We start from the raw sequence: 18,021 nt of genomic DNA on the forward strand, positions 1-18,021 counted from the left end.
CGTCCCAAATAAATGATGAGGGCATCACATCGGTGAAAGAATCACTTTAACAGCTCAACAGATTCTGTATCACTGTCAGTTGCATTCATTGATACCGAAGCCAGTACAGCTTCCAATGCATGCATTGTATGTACATATATATATATATAGTTAACGCCCAGTTACACTGAGGCAACCGTAGCCTCAGACTACACCAGCATGTTTACCTCTATACGTGGTTGGCCTATATAATATCTGAGCTCTGATGATTGCATCATGAGGTATGACTCTCCATGATAGCATTTGGACCCAACTACGGCCTGCAAAACGTAGAGAAGAGATTCAGATAAGTGAAATACTTGCCTGAATTATGAACTCTTACAACTCAAGCGCAGCAACACATGTCGTTGTAAACACGGCTGTGATTGGATTAAAAAAGTCGCAGTGCGAGTTTGCAAAGTCGTAGTGCGTGTTTGAAAAGTCGCAGTGCGAGTTTGAAAAGTCGCAGTGCGTGTTTAAAAAATCGCAGTACGAGTTTAAAAAGTCGCATTGCGAGTTTAAAAAGTATCATTGCGAGTTTAAAAAGTCGCAGTGCGTGTTTAAAAAGTCGCAGTGCGAGTTTATTATTTTTTTCACAATGTCCCCTCCGGGCCGCCGTAGTTGCCCCTCAAGTCACTTTCTTCATGTTTATTATATTTCACCAAAATTCTGAGCTGCACAGTGGACAACGAGAGTGGCAATTTTAGTTTCCCAGACCGTTTTTGAGTCATTGTGGGTGTTTGAGCAACCCTGCGAGAAGTTTGAGTGACTTCTGACTTGACTGTTCTGTGTCACAATATTAGAACATAGAACAAAGAAAAACAGGTCCTCCAATACAAAATTATTTGGAATATTTGTCATTTGAATATTCTCTGTGAGTTTTCATACCCTTTGCAAATCTTTTTCCTGGTCATTACATAACAAAATTTACAGAATTAAATTTATCATTATTGAAAACGAAGTATGTCAAAATATTTTCTCTAAACATCATAAAAATGACTTCGTCTTCTAACCAAACATAACATAACCTTTTGTTCATCTGCAGCAATCGTATTACCAGCGAGCAATGTGTCGCAAACCTGCAAAAGGGTACATACAGGACCACATCAATAATGTCAGGAAAGGGGAGGCCAAAGCCAGAAGAAATGCAGTTCGTGTAGTCCCATCAGAACAGGCAAAAGATACCAGTGTTGAAGATGATGTTAATGATGAAAGTGTTGGTAAGACTTACATTATTATTGTTCAAGTATGCCTTTTTTTAAGTGGCCATCTGACATGCAATTTGTATGACTGTATTTACTACATTTACCCCAATTTTGTCTCAGATGCCTTGAATTGATACCAGAAGCAAAAAAAGATTCTAGTGATCCAATGAGGAACCAGCGAAACTAATACATGACGTGGCGCTGATACACAACTCGGTCTTGACGGCGTCATTGAAAGCGAGGCTAACGTTAATTTCCATTTATTTTGGAAAATATAACCGGACCAATATATTAGAAACTTAAAATACAGGATGTAAATAACTCTGCGCAATGAGCCTTGGAACGGCGGCCTTAAATGACGAAGGGGATAATAAACTAGTATGTCTGGGACATCACATCAGTTTTATGAAAGGACATCATTCTTTTAAATGCATCTTTACCTCCACAGATGTTCAGTGCGATGAATCGGATAAATTTAAAGAGATGGTTGCATGGCTAAAGTACAATTGCAACCCTGCCACGCAGGTAGAAGATTTTATGAGTAAAACCGCTGTTGGGAGGTACGGGCACCTGATTAAAGAATCTTTGACGGTTAAAGCAGTCCTCGAGGCTTAGCCAAGGCTGATTACACATAAAGGAATGGTGAGTCTGAAAGTTACAGTAGGCTGGAAAATCTTTCGCGAAGCCTATATTTTGGGAATTGTCCAATGCCGAATTGGTGAATACAGAATTTTGCGTCTGTGTTGAAATCTCAACATTTTGAGTCCCAGGGCCGACCTCCCCCCAACCCTGTTTGAAGTCACAAAACTATCCAGCAAAACCTACAGTGTCAACCGTTTATGTTAAAGAAGAAGTTGAATATAAATTGGTTACTTGATGACATCCTGCTTCATCAATTGGGCACCATTGAGCCGACAGGCTTGGGGTGGGGCCGACATGTTCACCCCACCAAAAATGCAATTTCATTTTTTAGTTTTTGGACTTTGTTGTCTATTTCAGATTGAACAAGACTACAAAATTCTGTTTGCCAACAATGATTTCATGACCAGAAGATGGGATGTGTTTGCCTCCAAAATAATCAGCTACACAGATTCCGCGAAGCCATCGTGGCGTGAGATGGTTCCAGTCAAGAAGGAACTCAGCAATTGTAATTGATTTTATCATAGTTTCTCCCATCCGAGTGCATATCTGTTATGAGATAATTCAGAATAATGCGTCTGATAAAAGTATTAGTTGTAGTAGCAGCATGCTGATCAGTGCATGTGAGCTCATGGTTGTGAAATCGTTCACACAAAAAAATGAATATTTCATTGGAATCATTAGTCATGTCACCGTATGTTCGCTTATAATCGTTAAGTACATCTATTTATATTTGTATACTGGTATACACAATTCCTATAATGGTGGTGCTGTATGTTCAATAGTGATGTCATTAGAGGAAAATCGGCCTATGACGAGGACTGACAAAGGTGAAAGTCATGGTTGACCAGCAGCCATGAAGGTTATTATGACGTCAAAGGAGGGAAATGCTAGTTCCAAAATAAGCCGAGGAATTATATGAAGGGTGTATAAGCGCACCTTGTTTTAATAAGCACATGACAGTATGCTAATAAGTGCAAACATACGGTAGCATATTCAGTTTTATTGAAATTATTTCACCGAGGACTAGAATTCAGACCAATGAATGAATGGAACCAGTACTGCTAACCGAGTATCATTTCCAAAATACATTATAATGGTTATTTTCCAGCGGAACAGAGTGTAGTTGCAATGCAACTTCTACCGATCATGCTGCCCCTCAGGCCAACAAAAGGTCATAGACCATCAGTGACTGAGGCAATGTCATCGTTCATACAGTTCAAGCAGGTATAGAGTTATTGCCTACATGTAGTTTTTGCGATTTGAGCATGGCGACCTTGAATATTGCATACAGATTTTTGATTGTATTATAACAAATTCATAATTTTGCGTCAACTTGTTTGAAATGAACAAGGGAAGTGGTCCTCTGATGAATTAATTTGAAATTAACAGGGCCATAGTTTTTTAGTAGATGACTAGTCTAGAGGGGTCTTTGCTTACATGTATATTACATTAGCTTAATTGTCTGATAGAAATTGTTTTGTCTTGCAGGTGACAACAAATATCCCCTCATTCCTTCAGGACCTCCCAAGTGGAGCTGTGCAGCCCTTCGTGTTGGCTCTTGGGGATAGAACCTCTCCAACGCAGGCATTTCTTATAATTGAGAAGAACGCTTTAGAATATCCAACACTGCTGAAGGCCGTTGATGCCTGTTTCAAGGCGTTTTATGTTATTGACATAGAATATCCTGCTAACTGCATTATTGTGTGGCAATTCATTCAAGAGCTTGTATTCGATGTAAGATCCAAGAAGGGACATGTATCGCTGAGTAAGAATGTGACCAGTTTGAGGAGCTTTTTACTTGCCTAAGCACCCGTGGTGTCACACTAGCTGAGTAAGTTTTCTGTGGATGTTGGAAGGTAGGTGATTGGTGGATATTAGTCCAAATTTATAGAACCAGGTTTTCACGTATGAGTGAGCTGGGGCAAACTCGGCAATCCAAGATAAATGTGGAAGTATCAGTGGGCTTAAAATCGAATCAAAAGTCATTGGATGTGACAAAGGGCATCCATCTTGTTTTCCACAAAACTGCCAGGTTACAGCATTAACTCTTTAGCACCATGTCAATTCCAATCCTTAACCCATGACAACAGTTCCTTCCTTTCAAAGTTAATTCAGCCAAAGTGTTAATGATGATTTTACAACGTTATTTTGTGGAAAACAAGATGGTTGCTCACTGTCCTTTCCCATGACGGTTCACTGTCCTTTCCCATGATGGTTCAAAAACTGACAAAATTTTCTGTTTTGACCAGGATTTTCTGCAAAATTATGGTTTGTACCCCCTTGAAAATATTTCTGGCAGAAACGCTGTCAAGTGCATCACAGTGAACTACAAGTGATTTTGGGCGGCAACCACACATCAGTCTCTTGTGTTGTGTGGCCCTTTTGTTTTGTTGAAAATCCATTGAACTAATTTATCGTAGGTGAATGTGTGTTGTCTTTTGTCATCGTGGCCTGCAGCGCATTTTTGGTGTGGGCCTTTGAAAATAGACTTAGGTCCCCTTGCATTACTCATTTCAGACTTTCCTGAACTGCCTGCATGGTGACGTGTTTCTTGTCTGACTTCGAGACTGGTTAATTGAATAGCACTCAACTGATTAGTAGATCATCATGGCTGAGGAACAACAGCGACGACTTCATCATTTGTACACATGCCCAGGGTGTGGTATACAGAAGTTTACCCTCTTGAAATTAGTTCAACACATTGGTATAGCACATCAGCACGAGGCAAATTTCACCATAATATGTAGATTTGGAAAATGCCATCTCCCATTCCAGAACTATCGGTCTTATGTTATGCACCAATATAAAAAACACATCGGCCCGTATTCTAAGACATTCCTCGACTCACACTCACTGAGGAACTCCTCATCCTCACTAAGGACCACCTCATACTCATTGAGGAGAAGGTGCTACTCACTGAGTGTGAGGTCGACTTCACCTATTTTCCATTTCAAAGACCTCCCTTTTCCTCAAGTAAGTGTTCCTCTGTGAGTAAAGCTTGAGGAAGAGCAATACCTGCCTTGAGTCTTCCTCAGTCGGTGTAAACATGGCGTTTCTGTGGTTACAAAGACATGAAAATGTAGACATTTTACAAAGGTTTGGGAGACGGCCTAGGAGGATTCCTAATTTTGACTACAATGTGTATGATGATGAGGAATTCCGGCAAAGATACCGTTTGACCAAGGATGCGTTTCATGAGGTGTTGGATATGATAAGGCCGAATTTGCTACCACACAATAACCGTGGGAGACCTCTTCCAGTAGACTTGCAGCTGTTGTTGTCATTGCGCTTTTATGCTACAGGGTCGTTTCAGTTAGCGTGTGGTGATTTGTGTGGAATTTCACAATCATCAGCAAGCAGGATAATCAAGAAGGTTTCTACAACAATTGCGGGATTAAAAAACAGATACATTACATTTCCTGAGGGTGCCATGCTCCAGCAGGTGAAGCTGGATTTTCGGAGGATCGGCCGGATGCCGGGAGTTGTAGGTGCAATTGATTGTGTCCATGTACAAATCCCTTGTCCTGGAGGGGCTAATGGTGAACTTTTCAGGAACAGAAAGGGTTACTTTTCTATTAATGTGCAGGGAGTGTGTGGCCCAAATTTGGAAATTCAAAACATTGTTGCTAGGTGGCCAGGGAGTGTACACGACTCTAGAATTTTTGACAACAGTAGATTGTGTGCCCAGTTTGAACATGGACAAATTAATGGATTACTACTAGGAGATTCAGGTTATGCTTGTCGTCCATATTTGCTGACCCCCCTGCTTGCTCCTCGTACACATCCGGAACGGAGATACAACGTTGCACATATTCGTACGAGAAACACAGTTGAAAGGACATTCGGTGTATGGAAACGGATGTTCCCATGTTTGAAGATGTCTTTGCAAACAAAATTATCCACGACATTGACGATCATTGTAGCCACAGCTGTGCTGTATAACTTCGTGGGGAAACGCCAGGACCCAATTCCTGATGAGGAGGAATCTGAAAATGAGGATGATGATGACGATGAGGCATTGCACCACCCAGTCATGGATCTGGGGAATGCAACCCGACAGGCAATGATTCAACAACATTTCACTGATTAGAATGAAGGTATGTTTACATTTTTAACCATACACATGATTAGCCGTCCTTAACATAAATTGACACAATCACACAATACTCTTGAAAATTGAACTATCTGTAGTCGTTGCCAGTACTGTGCTTTCGTCTACAGCGTCCTAAGGGTTAAGGTGTTTCATTAATCTTAGCAATCTTAGCTGACCAGTATTTGTGCTTCAAGTCAAGAACCTCTAGTTTTCGTTTGTGTTCTTCATTCATGTGTTCGGATTTTTTCCTTAAAATTTCCACTTCCAAAACATGTTGCTCTGCTTGCATTTTCAGAACTGTCGATTGTGCCTCCGACATCGTCGATGTACGTGCCGTAACAGCAGCTTTCGCTGTAGATTTTCTTTCGACAGACTTTTTCGGGATAACCACATCACTGGACTCATCAGTATCGGTGTCTGTATCATGACGAACTTTATCTGCAAAGCAAAAAAATGTTGCCATCTATGAGTTGATCAATTAGTGCAGCAATAAAAAAAAACGATTAAGAAAATGTTCCTCGTGTTAAAATGTTTGCGGGGCAATGTCAGGTTTCAGAATACCATTGCATGCTTACTTTACTCTTGAGACTTCTATAAAAAAGGAACCTACCTTTTTCTGTGTGATTATCGCCATCATCATCAAATTCGTTTTCCAGGCTTTGGATTTGAGCTGGTATTATAGCTGCAATAGCTTGGGCTTCTTCATTTGGCACAGTGTCCTTCTTACCGCCACCAGTCAATTTGGTTTCTCTTGCGTCCTTTCCCAGAACCTTTTTAGCACTACTTTTGATATTGTCCCAACACTTTTTCAACTGTTTGACATCCCGTTTCACAACCCCATTTTGAGAATTGAAATTGTCAGCCACTTTTGTCCATGCTTCACTCTTGGCTTTTATACATTTGTAATCATTTTTTTTGCTTTCCAATGTTTCTTTATATTTATCTACCAGTTCGATAAGCAGTGATCTCTCAAGCTCCGAGAAGTACTGCCTGGTTGACATGGTTCCTGTACACTCTGGTTGTGGGTACACAGAGAAATAACAGGCCGAGCCAGACCTTCTTGAATGTGTAATCTATTATGTAGATTACACATTTCCATTCATATCACTTGTTGTTCAATAGCCAGCACCAGTCATACCAGTGCAGGCTGACCTCAATCAAGTGCAACTTGAGGAATGTCTTTGAATAACAAAATGCCATTATTCCTGTAAGGTTGAGGTATACCTCAATGAGGGTGAGGTAGACCTTCCCCTTTTCCTTGAGTTACACTTGAGTCCTCCTCACGGGAGTGTGAGTGAAGGATGAGGTTGAGTGAGGTCTTAGAATACGGGCCATCGACTTATTCAAACAATACTCATTCGAAAGGCCTGTTGAAGAAAATATGGTTCCTGCTAGTGATACTGATGATATTGATAGTGTTATGGATATTGATGATGACGATTTTCCTGTTGTTCGAGAGGATACTTTTGATCTTCATGCCGCTCTTGAAGGATTCAAGGAGCACATATGTTTGTTCATCATAAAGCTTCAAGAAAAGCATGCTCTTCCTCGGACTTCATGGTGGGGTGGCTACCATATCTTGTGATCATTTGTCTGCCCATTCCTTAGGAGGCTTCAGCTGTTCGTTTTCAACTGGACGAATTTGTCGATTCTGTATGGTTTTACATGGCCAGTTAAATAAGTTCCATTGTGAGGAGAAGGAATGAAGGAGGGACAGCAATGGGCACCAAAGTTGCACCGTCCTTTGCCAATTTATTCATGGCGGATTTCAAGGACCGCTATGTGTACAACCAACAAATAAAGCCACTCTTCTGGGGGCGCTTTATCGACGACATATTTGCGATTTTTACCCACACTAGGGAACAAGTGAATGGTTTTGTGAACACACTTAATGCACAACACCCCACTATAAAATTCACAGCAGAGATCTCAGACTCGAGTGTCAACTTCCTGGACACAACGGTAAACCTGCTACCCACGGGCGAACTGTACACTGACTTGTACGTCAAACCTGCAGACTCGCACAACTACCTTCTCTACTCGTCAGCCCACGTTGCCTCATGTAAACGGGGCATCCCATATGGACAATTCCTGAGAGTCCGTAGAATATGCTCTAGATTAGAGGACTTTGAACACCACTCACTCATTCTAGCACAACACTTCGCCAGGAGAGGTTACCCCGACCAACTCATAGAGGAGTCATTGATCAAAGTCCACAGTCAACACAGATCAGCCCCCATCAGCGCACAACCAAATACACAGACCAAAGACGAGACAAATCCACCTTTCTTCTTTGTCACCACGTACAACCCAGCCCAAACTGAACCGTACAAAATCATCAGCGAAAACAAAGACATTCTCGCCAGGCACCGAACGACATTACATCTGTTCGAATCCCCCATCAATAAAGGCTTCAGGCGCCCACCAAACCTGAGAGACCTTTTAGTCAGAGCAAAACTTGACAACAGGACAAGTACAACTACGGAGACAAACCAACTAATCTGTCTCTCACCCAACAGGTGTTGATACTGCCCACGGCTGGACACCACAGGTAGGATCACAAGCCGCACCACAGGCCGGTCTTACACCACAAAGAACAACATCTGTTGTCAGAGCAATAATGCCATTTATTGCATCCAATGTGAAACATGCAACATACAGTATGTGGATGAAACAAAACAAACTATCATTGGTAAGGAGGTCAACCAAACAAGATGGCCGCCGGTGAATGGAGAACTGTGCACAGCAAATCAGGCCCTCAAAAAAATTATCTGATAGATTTGTGTTCATTCCAAATGAAAAATAATCAATATCAAATTGCTCAGAAATGTAGCCCAAACATATTCCTAATCCATCATATTTAACAATGAAATGGCCAGGGCCATTGTGCTCACCTCTTGTGAAGGGAAGATGGATGAAGCATTAGCATGGTTGGGGTACATTCGTACCAAGTTAGGGATCTGTAGCTAAAGCAGTGACAAAACGTGCCGTCATTGTAAAATGGCGGTGCCATAGGAAAACTTTGACCTCTGTGACCTTGAGAAGTAGGACAAATCAAAAACCCACATTTATGAAATGTGTCCTTGCTAGGAGCACCTACCATAAAAATGTTATGAAAATCAGACCACTATTAAACGAGCAATCAAACATTTTAACTTTGGACATTAAATTTGGCCCCCGGTTGGCCAAACTAAGAATTTTTCAAGATGCCCGCCTGGCACCCATATTGGCTATCACATTTGATAAAAAATCAAGGATTTAGTAGAGAGTACATAGATATACATCCAGATCAAATTTGGTTGCAATCCGATCATTAGTTTCGGAGTAATAGTACTGTGTTTATTTTTCAAGATGGCTGCCTGGCGGCCATATTTGATGTCCGAACGGCCGAAATTTTAGGGGTGGAATAGAGAATCCCCAGATACATGTCCACACTGGTTTAAAACCTTCTAGCTAAAATAGATAGGAAACATGCTACTGTTCAGTGAATCAGCAAACTTTGACCTCTGTGACCTTGAAAAGGAGGCCAAATTAAAAACCCGGAGGATATATGATGCACCTTTGCTAGAAGTACCTACCATATTTTTTTCAAAATTTCCCGACTACTATTAAGGGAGATATTGCATATTTTCACTTTTAACGTTTGGCCCCCTGGTGGCCAAACCATGAAACGAATCAGATTGAAACTTGGTCTCCAAGGTGTCATTACATAAGGGTACATGTGTACCAAGTTTCAACTCAATAGCTCTAACAGTTACGAAACGTGCCCTGCTAACGGACGACGGACGACGACGACGACAACGACGACGGACGACGGACGCCACGGTATGGGATAAGCTCACCTCTGCTAAGAGGTGAGCTAAAAATGAACACAAATAATAATAAAATGCATCCTAATTTTGTAGTAAAATACAAATCATCCCTAGAAATGGTCACCCTGAGTTAGGAGACGGTCCCTCAAAAAAATACCCAAAACACTGGATCACGTTCGAATTTCCCGCTGAAATTTTGCATGTGACCTTCTGAGGGGATAGACTATTATGGGATGCTATCGTTTTGTAAACAAAACAAAGTGTACGGCCTGTGCGCAGTACTTTCGTGAATTTTGATCAATTTCACCCAAGCCCCGTCGAAATTCTAAAATCACGTCAGTCGTGTCGGAAGAAATCATGTCTTCTAAACACGATTATGATAACCTTTAGGGATAATTATGAAGTGATCCAGTGTTTTTGGAGCATTTTCGAAATGACTCTCTGACAAAATCTGTAATGGCAGCCATGATGACTGACATGATGATGCCGGATTTTCACCCTTGGACGATCGACGAAATTAGCGATCTCATGCATTCAGCATCAACAAAAGGTAATTAGACACGTTTATTGTCCTTCAAAACTAATATTCGAGATGAATTATTGTGTTTTTAGTGCGGTAATTACGGGAAAAAAAGTGTTTTTGTAAACCGGGGATGCAATCGTCGAATGGAACAGCCGATTAACTGGACGCAAAGAAGAATCGAATCGAACCTGGCTGTGCGTTCCTTGTGACTTGTCCCCTCCGCGGGCAAGAAATCGCTGTTCGTGACGTCACATTAACCCTTTGAGTTGATGTTACACCATCATGGCTAAATTAAATAACTTGTAAACGAAGCATTTTTTCATGAAATAAATATTTTTTTATTGCAAATATTATACAAATGTGCTCTATTTCATTTGTTTGTCCTCTGATGTTGCAAAAATCATTGATTTAGCATTAGTAATAGCATGGCTGACTTCGACCCAATACACTCTCGCGTTCATGACCTGCATTTTGTCTCTTTTCCTTTTACAGATTCCGTACCACACACTGACATCGATCATGCTCGGCGACTGGCAGCTAACGTAGCCAGCGAAGGACGACATTGATGTGGTAGAAAGGATCCATGTGTTTGCTGTGGACTTTGCTGTTGATCCTGCTGACAAAATGGGTCGTCACTGGAAGATTCCATGTGTTGCTGCACTAAAAGAGATATATATTCAATAAAAAATCAGACATTTATTTTTGAAGGAGAAAGTACACTAATATAGACTCATGTTGACTTTGGGCATTTTCCTTGAAATCCAAAATGGCTCAATATCTACTTCTAAGTTCATCAAAATTAGAATCAGTTTGTTAAATTATGATGCACATGTTATTTCCTTCGATTTGATACCCAACATGGTTAGGTTAATATGAAAGAATGCCACATTGCCGCTTTCGGTGGCCATCTTGGATTTCAAAATGGCTGCCATTGGAATCAATTACCCCCGATATTTAAATGATTGGTTCTATGATAATCTATATTAAATTCCCTTCAATTTGATACCTCACATGCCTATGTGAACATGACAGAATGCCGCGTCACCGGTTTTGGCAGCCAATTCCTCCTCCAGGGCCTGCTTTCGGTGCCTTGATTGAGACAAATAACTAATTGAAAAGACAAAGACCTTAGTTCTTTGCGGGTAGTGTTTTTATTGATCCTCAAATGGCAATTGCATCAGTATGGTTTGACTGATTTTGATGAAATAAAAAGCATTTTAATCCTTGAAATATTCTTATTGTGTTTAGATTACTTATCATGCATTTTAATGACTTTGAAACTTTGATTGTCCTCCCTATCATTGGTCGTTTCCAAAAACACTTCTACAACATCACCAAGCGCAACAACGCTGAGATCAACGGCCATCACTTCAATCAGACCGACCACCATGGACTGCAGGATGTACGCATCTTCGTCCTAGAATTTATCCACGCCCCTCCAGATGCGGATAACTCAAAAAACATTAGACTCTCTAAAGAGTCCACATGGATCCATCGACTGCACACCATGTTACCGCTTGGTCTCAATATCAAGGACAACATGTCCTGGTAACAGGAAACCAGCACTAGCTAGCGTATCTACTATTTCTTTTCCATGCAGATTATCCTTTTACTTTTCTCTCGCAGCACTAAGCCAGCGCTGCTGTCCCCCATTCTCCGTATCTCCGTTTCACCAGCTATCAGCCGGGACATCACCTAATGCCCCTGTCCTCAACACAAAACACGTCACTGGGCGAGCTGAAAAATACAATTTCAGTCAGCCTTTACTACACCAAGTAACGACCCCAATCTGGGCACCACCAATGCCTACCATCTATTGTCTCTTATCTAAAGAATCTTTTGAGTCGTCACATCGATCGACATCAGGGTCATTGCTGTCATACTACAATGGGTGAGGTCAAATCTCAGAGTTTACTAAGTGTTAACACCAGGTGTTAAGAAAGTGTTCCAAAACCCCGAGATTTGACCTCCTCACTTGACTCCTAGTTAACACTTTCTTATCTTAACACCGAGTTGACACTAAGTTAACACTTGGTAGACACCTAGGGAACACTTTGATCGCTCAGGTGTTCCCTTAATCTGAGGAAGTGGCCAAGTGTTAAGAAAATGCATTACAGATCGTGTACATCAGGTGTTAACCTCCTGGAGGTTAACACCTGTGAGAGGTCAATTCTCAGAGTTACAAAGGCAGCCATGTTTGCGATTCCTATGTTTCAAGTTGTTGCCCTAAGACATAATAGAAGAGCAGAGAACTTTATTCGAACGCCTGCCTACAGTGGAGAACCGATTGAGCGGCATATGAGGCTCAACCAAGAACAATTTGATCACCTTGTTGATTATTTTCATGGATGGAGGCAGGCTAATCACCAGGGGAATGGCCAAGTCAACGCAAGTACATCTTCAAGAAGAATGAAAACTTTTTTGCACTACCTCGCTTCAGGAGGCTTTCACAGACAGGTCGGTTATGCTGTTGGTTATGCTAAGCCAACTGCAATATTACATGTGACTGAGGTTTCTGACTTTTTCTTTGACATAGCTGCGCGTCATATTTCATTCCCTGAGCAGGATGAGTTTGATCAACTGGCCCAGCCTCTGGTTGATATCGACGGAGTTGAGCGGCAAGTGATTCTTTTCATAGACGGCGTTATGGTGAAAATCCAAAAGCCTGATAGGGCTGGTGATGCGTATTACTGTGGGAGGCCGGGGAAATGTTGCGACTCCATCAACGTGCAGTACGTTGTAGATCGATTTGGCAGGGTAAGACACGTTATAAGCGGAGTACCTGGATCGACGCACGACAAAACAGCGGCCGAGTGGTCTCGAGAATTGTTCGACTTCCTTGATCAACTTCCAGAGGAGTATGTTATGCTTGGTGATCCTGCCTACAGGAACCTGCACCGATCTGTGCTGATTACTTTTACTGGAAATAATCTTCGACGGGAACAACTAGATTTTAACAACAGATGCACTCGACTCCGTCAAATAGTTGAGAGGTCTATCGGATGTACTGAACTGATATGGAGGATCAATCAGCTAAAAGAGAATAGGTACGCTGCGAAATATGGCCCTGTTTTTCCATCAAAATGCACTGTAGCAACATGCGTGTTACACAACCTTTACACCAATTTCTTGGCTTGAACCATATGTGAAAGACAAAGACAAAAGTAAAATAACTGAAAATGATTGCTTATTCTTAGTATCCCCAATTTAGTAACTGAAAGAGAAGCCTACTTGGCTGTCCAATCTGTGGCATGTCACTACTTGTAAACAAATCCTGAACCAAAAATATGATGGAATAGTCATGGCTAGAACTGAAGAAACAAAATAGTCTGTTATCACACAACAATTGTACCTCTCTGTTTTGTGGGTGCAGTATAGATCAAGCCACCACTATAAAGAGCCATCTATAAAATTAACTAAAACTAATTCCTTGCTGTTAGCGTGACAAATCGCAGTTTCTGTAACTGTTTTCATCAATAAAATGTTGTTCACTCAGCAATCATGGTAATTAATTGCATAAAAAGAGTCTTGTCTGTATGACGGGACTCGGTGCTTGAAAAATCCGGTATTGAGCGGGTTAGTAGGGACTGTAATTTAGTCGGTATCAGGTAATTGTTCAATAATGGCTATTCCTCTCTCCTCCAACACAGCAGCACGGAATAAACGAATCTCGTACACAAGTTCACGGAGCGTATCCCTGATTTCTTTCATCAAGTCACAAGTTTGCTCTTGATGTTGCACAGAAGAGTTCATGAAATCACTTTCGTCCCTGGCCTTCTTTCCTGTGGTCACCGGGGGCATCATTTGTGAAGCAGGACGTTTTTTTCCGGCACTGGTACTGGCATCGGTTTCTGCCTGAACAGTTGGCGTTCCAGACCTTGATGTCGAAGGGGATGGAGTACTCCTATCTGAGCTGATGACAACACCGCGGTCATCTGGTATGCTGCAGTTTTCATCGCTAGGGGTTTGGGGTCGGGAGTTCGTTGCAGATCCTGGCCTAGTGATGTCGGTTGGTGTCATAACAATTGCAGGTCTGGCTGCCCCGCCCTTCGGATAATAAAGTCGATGGAAAGAGTCAAAAAGTTCAAATAATTCACGAGAGTCCTTGAGTTTTAAACCAGGGTGCATATCATCTGTTGCAGCCCCTGAAGCCTGCTGTGTCTTGATGGCATCTCGATATTCCTTCCCTAGGTTCTTAAGCATATTTTCAACCACTTCGGCGTGGGTACCAACGTGGTTCCCTACTGCTGCATAAAATTCCTGGGCCAGGGCATTCTTCTTGGCACGACGAAATGCCTCATGGTGATCAATCATGTACTCAAGAGTTTGCATCCTCTTCTCGAGTGTCCACTGGAAGCGTTTCTTCCCCTTTCCGTCCATGATGACTGCTCAGATGACAGACTTACACTAAAGATCTACGCATATTCCAATTCAACCTCTCTTCAACATGGGCAAAGTGCCAGACCTGTGCAACCAGGAAACCAAGTGAAACTAACATCATTATGTAACTGTGGCATGGATTATTTACCACTGACATGTGCCACGCTTGGCACCTTGCCCATGTAGAAGTAAAGTATCTAGAAGGTGTTAGAAAAGTATTATTCAAGTGTAATCTTGGTGTAACCCAGGTGTCACCAAGGTGTTAACCTGAACTTGGTGTCTAGGGTTCAGGTTAACACTTTTCACAGAGATTACACTTGGATAATCTAGGTGTAGAGTTAACTCTGAGATTTGACCTCACCCAATGGCAGGCCAGTTAAACCACTATAAGATAACTGACGAGGTTACATCTACACAGAAACCGTTACCCAGGCAAAATATTTCAAGCCTACCCCCGCACATGTCTTCTGGCGCCACAAAGCCAAAATACGCGCAAATGAGCCGCCATATCACCCCAGACAACCACACATCATCTTGGCCAAGACATCACAACTCATGGTGTCGACGCAGGGGACGCATGTCGTCGCACAACACCACGCAGACGTCAAGACGCACAGGACAATCAAACGGAAGACACGCAAGTCTGACAGATCGTCATTCACAACTGTATTATCAGCGGACCACAGCAGTCACATCACGTTTTGACCATAAGAATTCAAAGTTGCATGGAGTGAAAGGCAAGTGTGCTTTCCAAGAGCTGGGCTACTTCGACACTCTAATGTCGTTTCCGCCAGACATTATGCATGACCTACTGGAAGGAGTAGTACCATTATTATTGAAGCTACTTTTGCAGGAACTTGTGTCCTCCAAAATTCTGAGACTGGATGAACTTAATTACTGCATTGATACATTCCAATATGGCCCTTCAGATAAACCATGCAAGCCAGTTCAAATACCAAAGACTGTTCTGAAGGACGAGACCATCCCTGGGACGGCCTCTCAGAAGTGGTGCCTTTTCAGGCTGTTTCCATATTTTCTCGCTTCCACGATTGGTCTGCCGCCTACAAGGAACCCACATTGGCTGCTGTATCTTGAGCTCCGAGATTGTGGAGATAGTGATTGCCCCAGCTCTACGAAAGAGTTTGCTTGGTTACCTCAAAGTACTTATAGGTGGATTTCTTAAAGGGTATAGCAAGCTTTACCCAAGAAACTTCACCCCAAAGGTGCATTTCCTGATGCACTACCCGCGGTTGATTGCACTGTTTGGAAACCTTCGTTCACTCTGGGTGATGCATTTTGAGGGTGAGTCAAATGAGTCCAATTTAAAATGTGGTTTAGTTTTAAGTTCATAGTGTTTCATATATTTCATATCATACTGGTATGGTAGTGGTACCGTACCCAATCCAAATGCCCTTACTACTACTAACAATACTACATCAGTTTGTTCAAAAGTGAAAATTTAAAGACTTTTCTCAAATATTTTGAAAATAGTATTAGCAATAAAAATTAAATTTAAAGACTTTTCTCAAATATTTTGAAAATAGTATCAGCAATACACGTGAAGTAAGGTCTGTAGTAAGGAGAATATTTTATTCCTTACACCTATCAGACATGTCAGATGATCAATGATGACATCACAACAGTTTGCCCAGGCCACAGAACTCTTACTCTTGTTACAATAAAATTGTGATGATCCTGCCAGCATTTGATTTCCGGTGAAAATACAAGTAATGTACTGCTACAAGTATGTAGAAAGTTTTTTGTTGTTTGTGAAAGAGGGTGTCTGTAGAATTTTTTGTAATCATTGGATGGGGTCGTAAGTGACTGTGTTAGTGTCGTCAGGCTAAATATTTGGGAATGACGATTTTAAAAAAATGCTATGCTTTCGTCCATTTGTCAATGTTATCTCCACATCGTTTGTGACTCTAGAGGCTGTAGAAAATCTGTTCAGATAATAAGTCTACATATGTATGATTTGATAACGTTACACTTACAGAGTGGATTTTGAGAAATTTGTGAAAGTTGCTTGAGATGAAAGAATTATCAGATTGCTGAGAGTCCAGTCAGGGGGTGCAGTAAAGACTAACAATAATATAAGGCACTGCACGAGTTTTTTCTCGTTCATTTTTTCGTCCCCTTGTTGATACATGTAAGTCATAGATTCTGAGTACTGCTCATTCATTCTTGGCACATGAGTAGATGGACACAAAACAGTAATAACCTGACCATATTTCATCTAGGAGAAATACACTATGCCCTGCGAGCAGAAAATGTCCAAAATCAATAGTTAGCCCTCCAGAGTCCCAAATGATGTGGACATTTTTGAAAAATATTCACAAATGGGTACTAACTAGTAGTACTAAATCATTCTATTTCACTGTAGGGAAGCACCGGTACTTCAAGAGAACTGCTGGTGTAATGTGCAATTGTAGAAACCCATGCAAAACCCTTGCCATGAGGCACCAGCTCTACCAATCTTGGCAGCTTCACTCGAGAGATTTTTTGGGAAAGAACTATTTATCAACTGCTGGAGTTTCGAACACTGAGTTGGGACAACTCCCCCCAGTAGTGCGGAGGGAAATTTTGCCACTTTTACCATCAGCGGATTTGAAGGAATCAATCATGCGTGTCAAACAGATTACCATGGATCACAACACTTATTCATCGGGGAAATTTATTGTCGTGGATCTGCTCCATGAGGAAAATATTCCACTGTTCATGAAAGTTGTTTATATATTGCATTGTTGTGGGCAATGGATCATTTGTGGCAAACTCTACATGGCAGATTCTTTTGACGAGCATGTCCATGGTTTTCGCATCCAGGACTGCAAGTATTGGCTTGCGATCTGTTAGGGCCAAGAAAGAGACTGCCATGGGCTTGATGTATACAAGAACTCCGTTGATGATGAGTGTGTTACCTTGCGGTATAGGCTAATGTAGATAGAACAGGTTGGTTAGTATTCTGATCTGATGACATGATAAACCAAATGAAAAATTACGTTTTCGTGATGCTGCCCGTCGACCTCAGGAGGTTGGTGAAGGACTCAACACTGGTGTTTAAAAATTGTTGCAAGACATGACCTGTAAAGGTGCAGGGATTTACAATAAGCAATGCCATGACAGAATCTCTTTGATGTCGTCAGCTGCATTGTCTGAAATGAACTTGAATATGAACATTTTTGCATGAAGGTGTTTTACTTCAAGATTGCAGATATATTGTCATAAGGAATATGATGACTCGTCAATCACTCAAGGCTTATCATTCTTAATCTAATTGAGAAAATATAAGGTTTCGCGTGCATAGCCTATGATGGCTTTAAATTTACATCGACTCATAATCATAATAAT

The 18,021-nt window shown here is 41.5% G+C and overlaps 1 protein-coding gene across 1 annotated transcript; it reads right to left on the reverse strand.

Moving 5' to 3' along the window:
• Window positions 1–6,097: 6,097 nt before the first annotated feature.
• On the reverse strand, window positions 6,098–6,959 carry LOC135486777 (myb/SANT-like DNA-binding domain-containing protein 3). The gene is made up of 2 exons (XM_064769877.1): window positions 6,569–6,959; window positions 6,098–6,396 (listed from the first exon to the last, which is right to left on the reverse strand). Exons 1-2 carry the CDS (start codon window positions 6,957–6,959, stop codon window positions 6,098–6,100), a joined length of 690 nt encoding a protein of 229 aa, XP_064625947.1.
• Window positions 6,960–18,021: the final 11,062 nt, after the last annotated feature.

This window comes from Lineus longissimus, chromosome 4, assembly GCF_910592395.1.
Source record: "Lineus longissimus chromosome 4, tnLinLong1.2, whole genome shotgun sequence".
Lineage (NCBI taxonomy): Eukaryota > Metazoa > Nemertea > Pilidiophora > Heteronemertea > Lineidae > Lineus > Lineus longissimus.

Excerpts from the sequence above, each read along its gene's own strand:
- LOC135486777 (XM_064769877.1), bottom strand. The coding sequence starts at position 6,959 with ATGTCAACCAGGCAGTACTTCTCGGAGCTTGAGAGATCACTGCTTATC. Across the intron at positions 6,397-6,568 it reads CGATAATCACACAGAAAAAG|ATAAAGTTCGTCATGATACA; the intron begins GTAGGTTCCTTT and ends TTTGCTTTGCAG.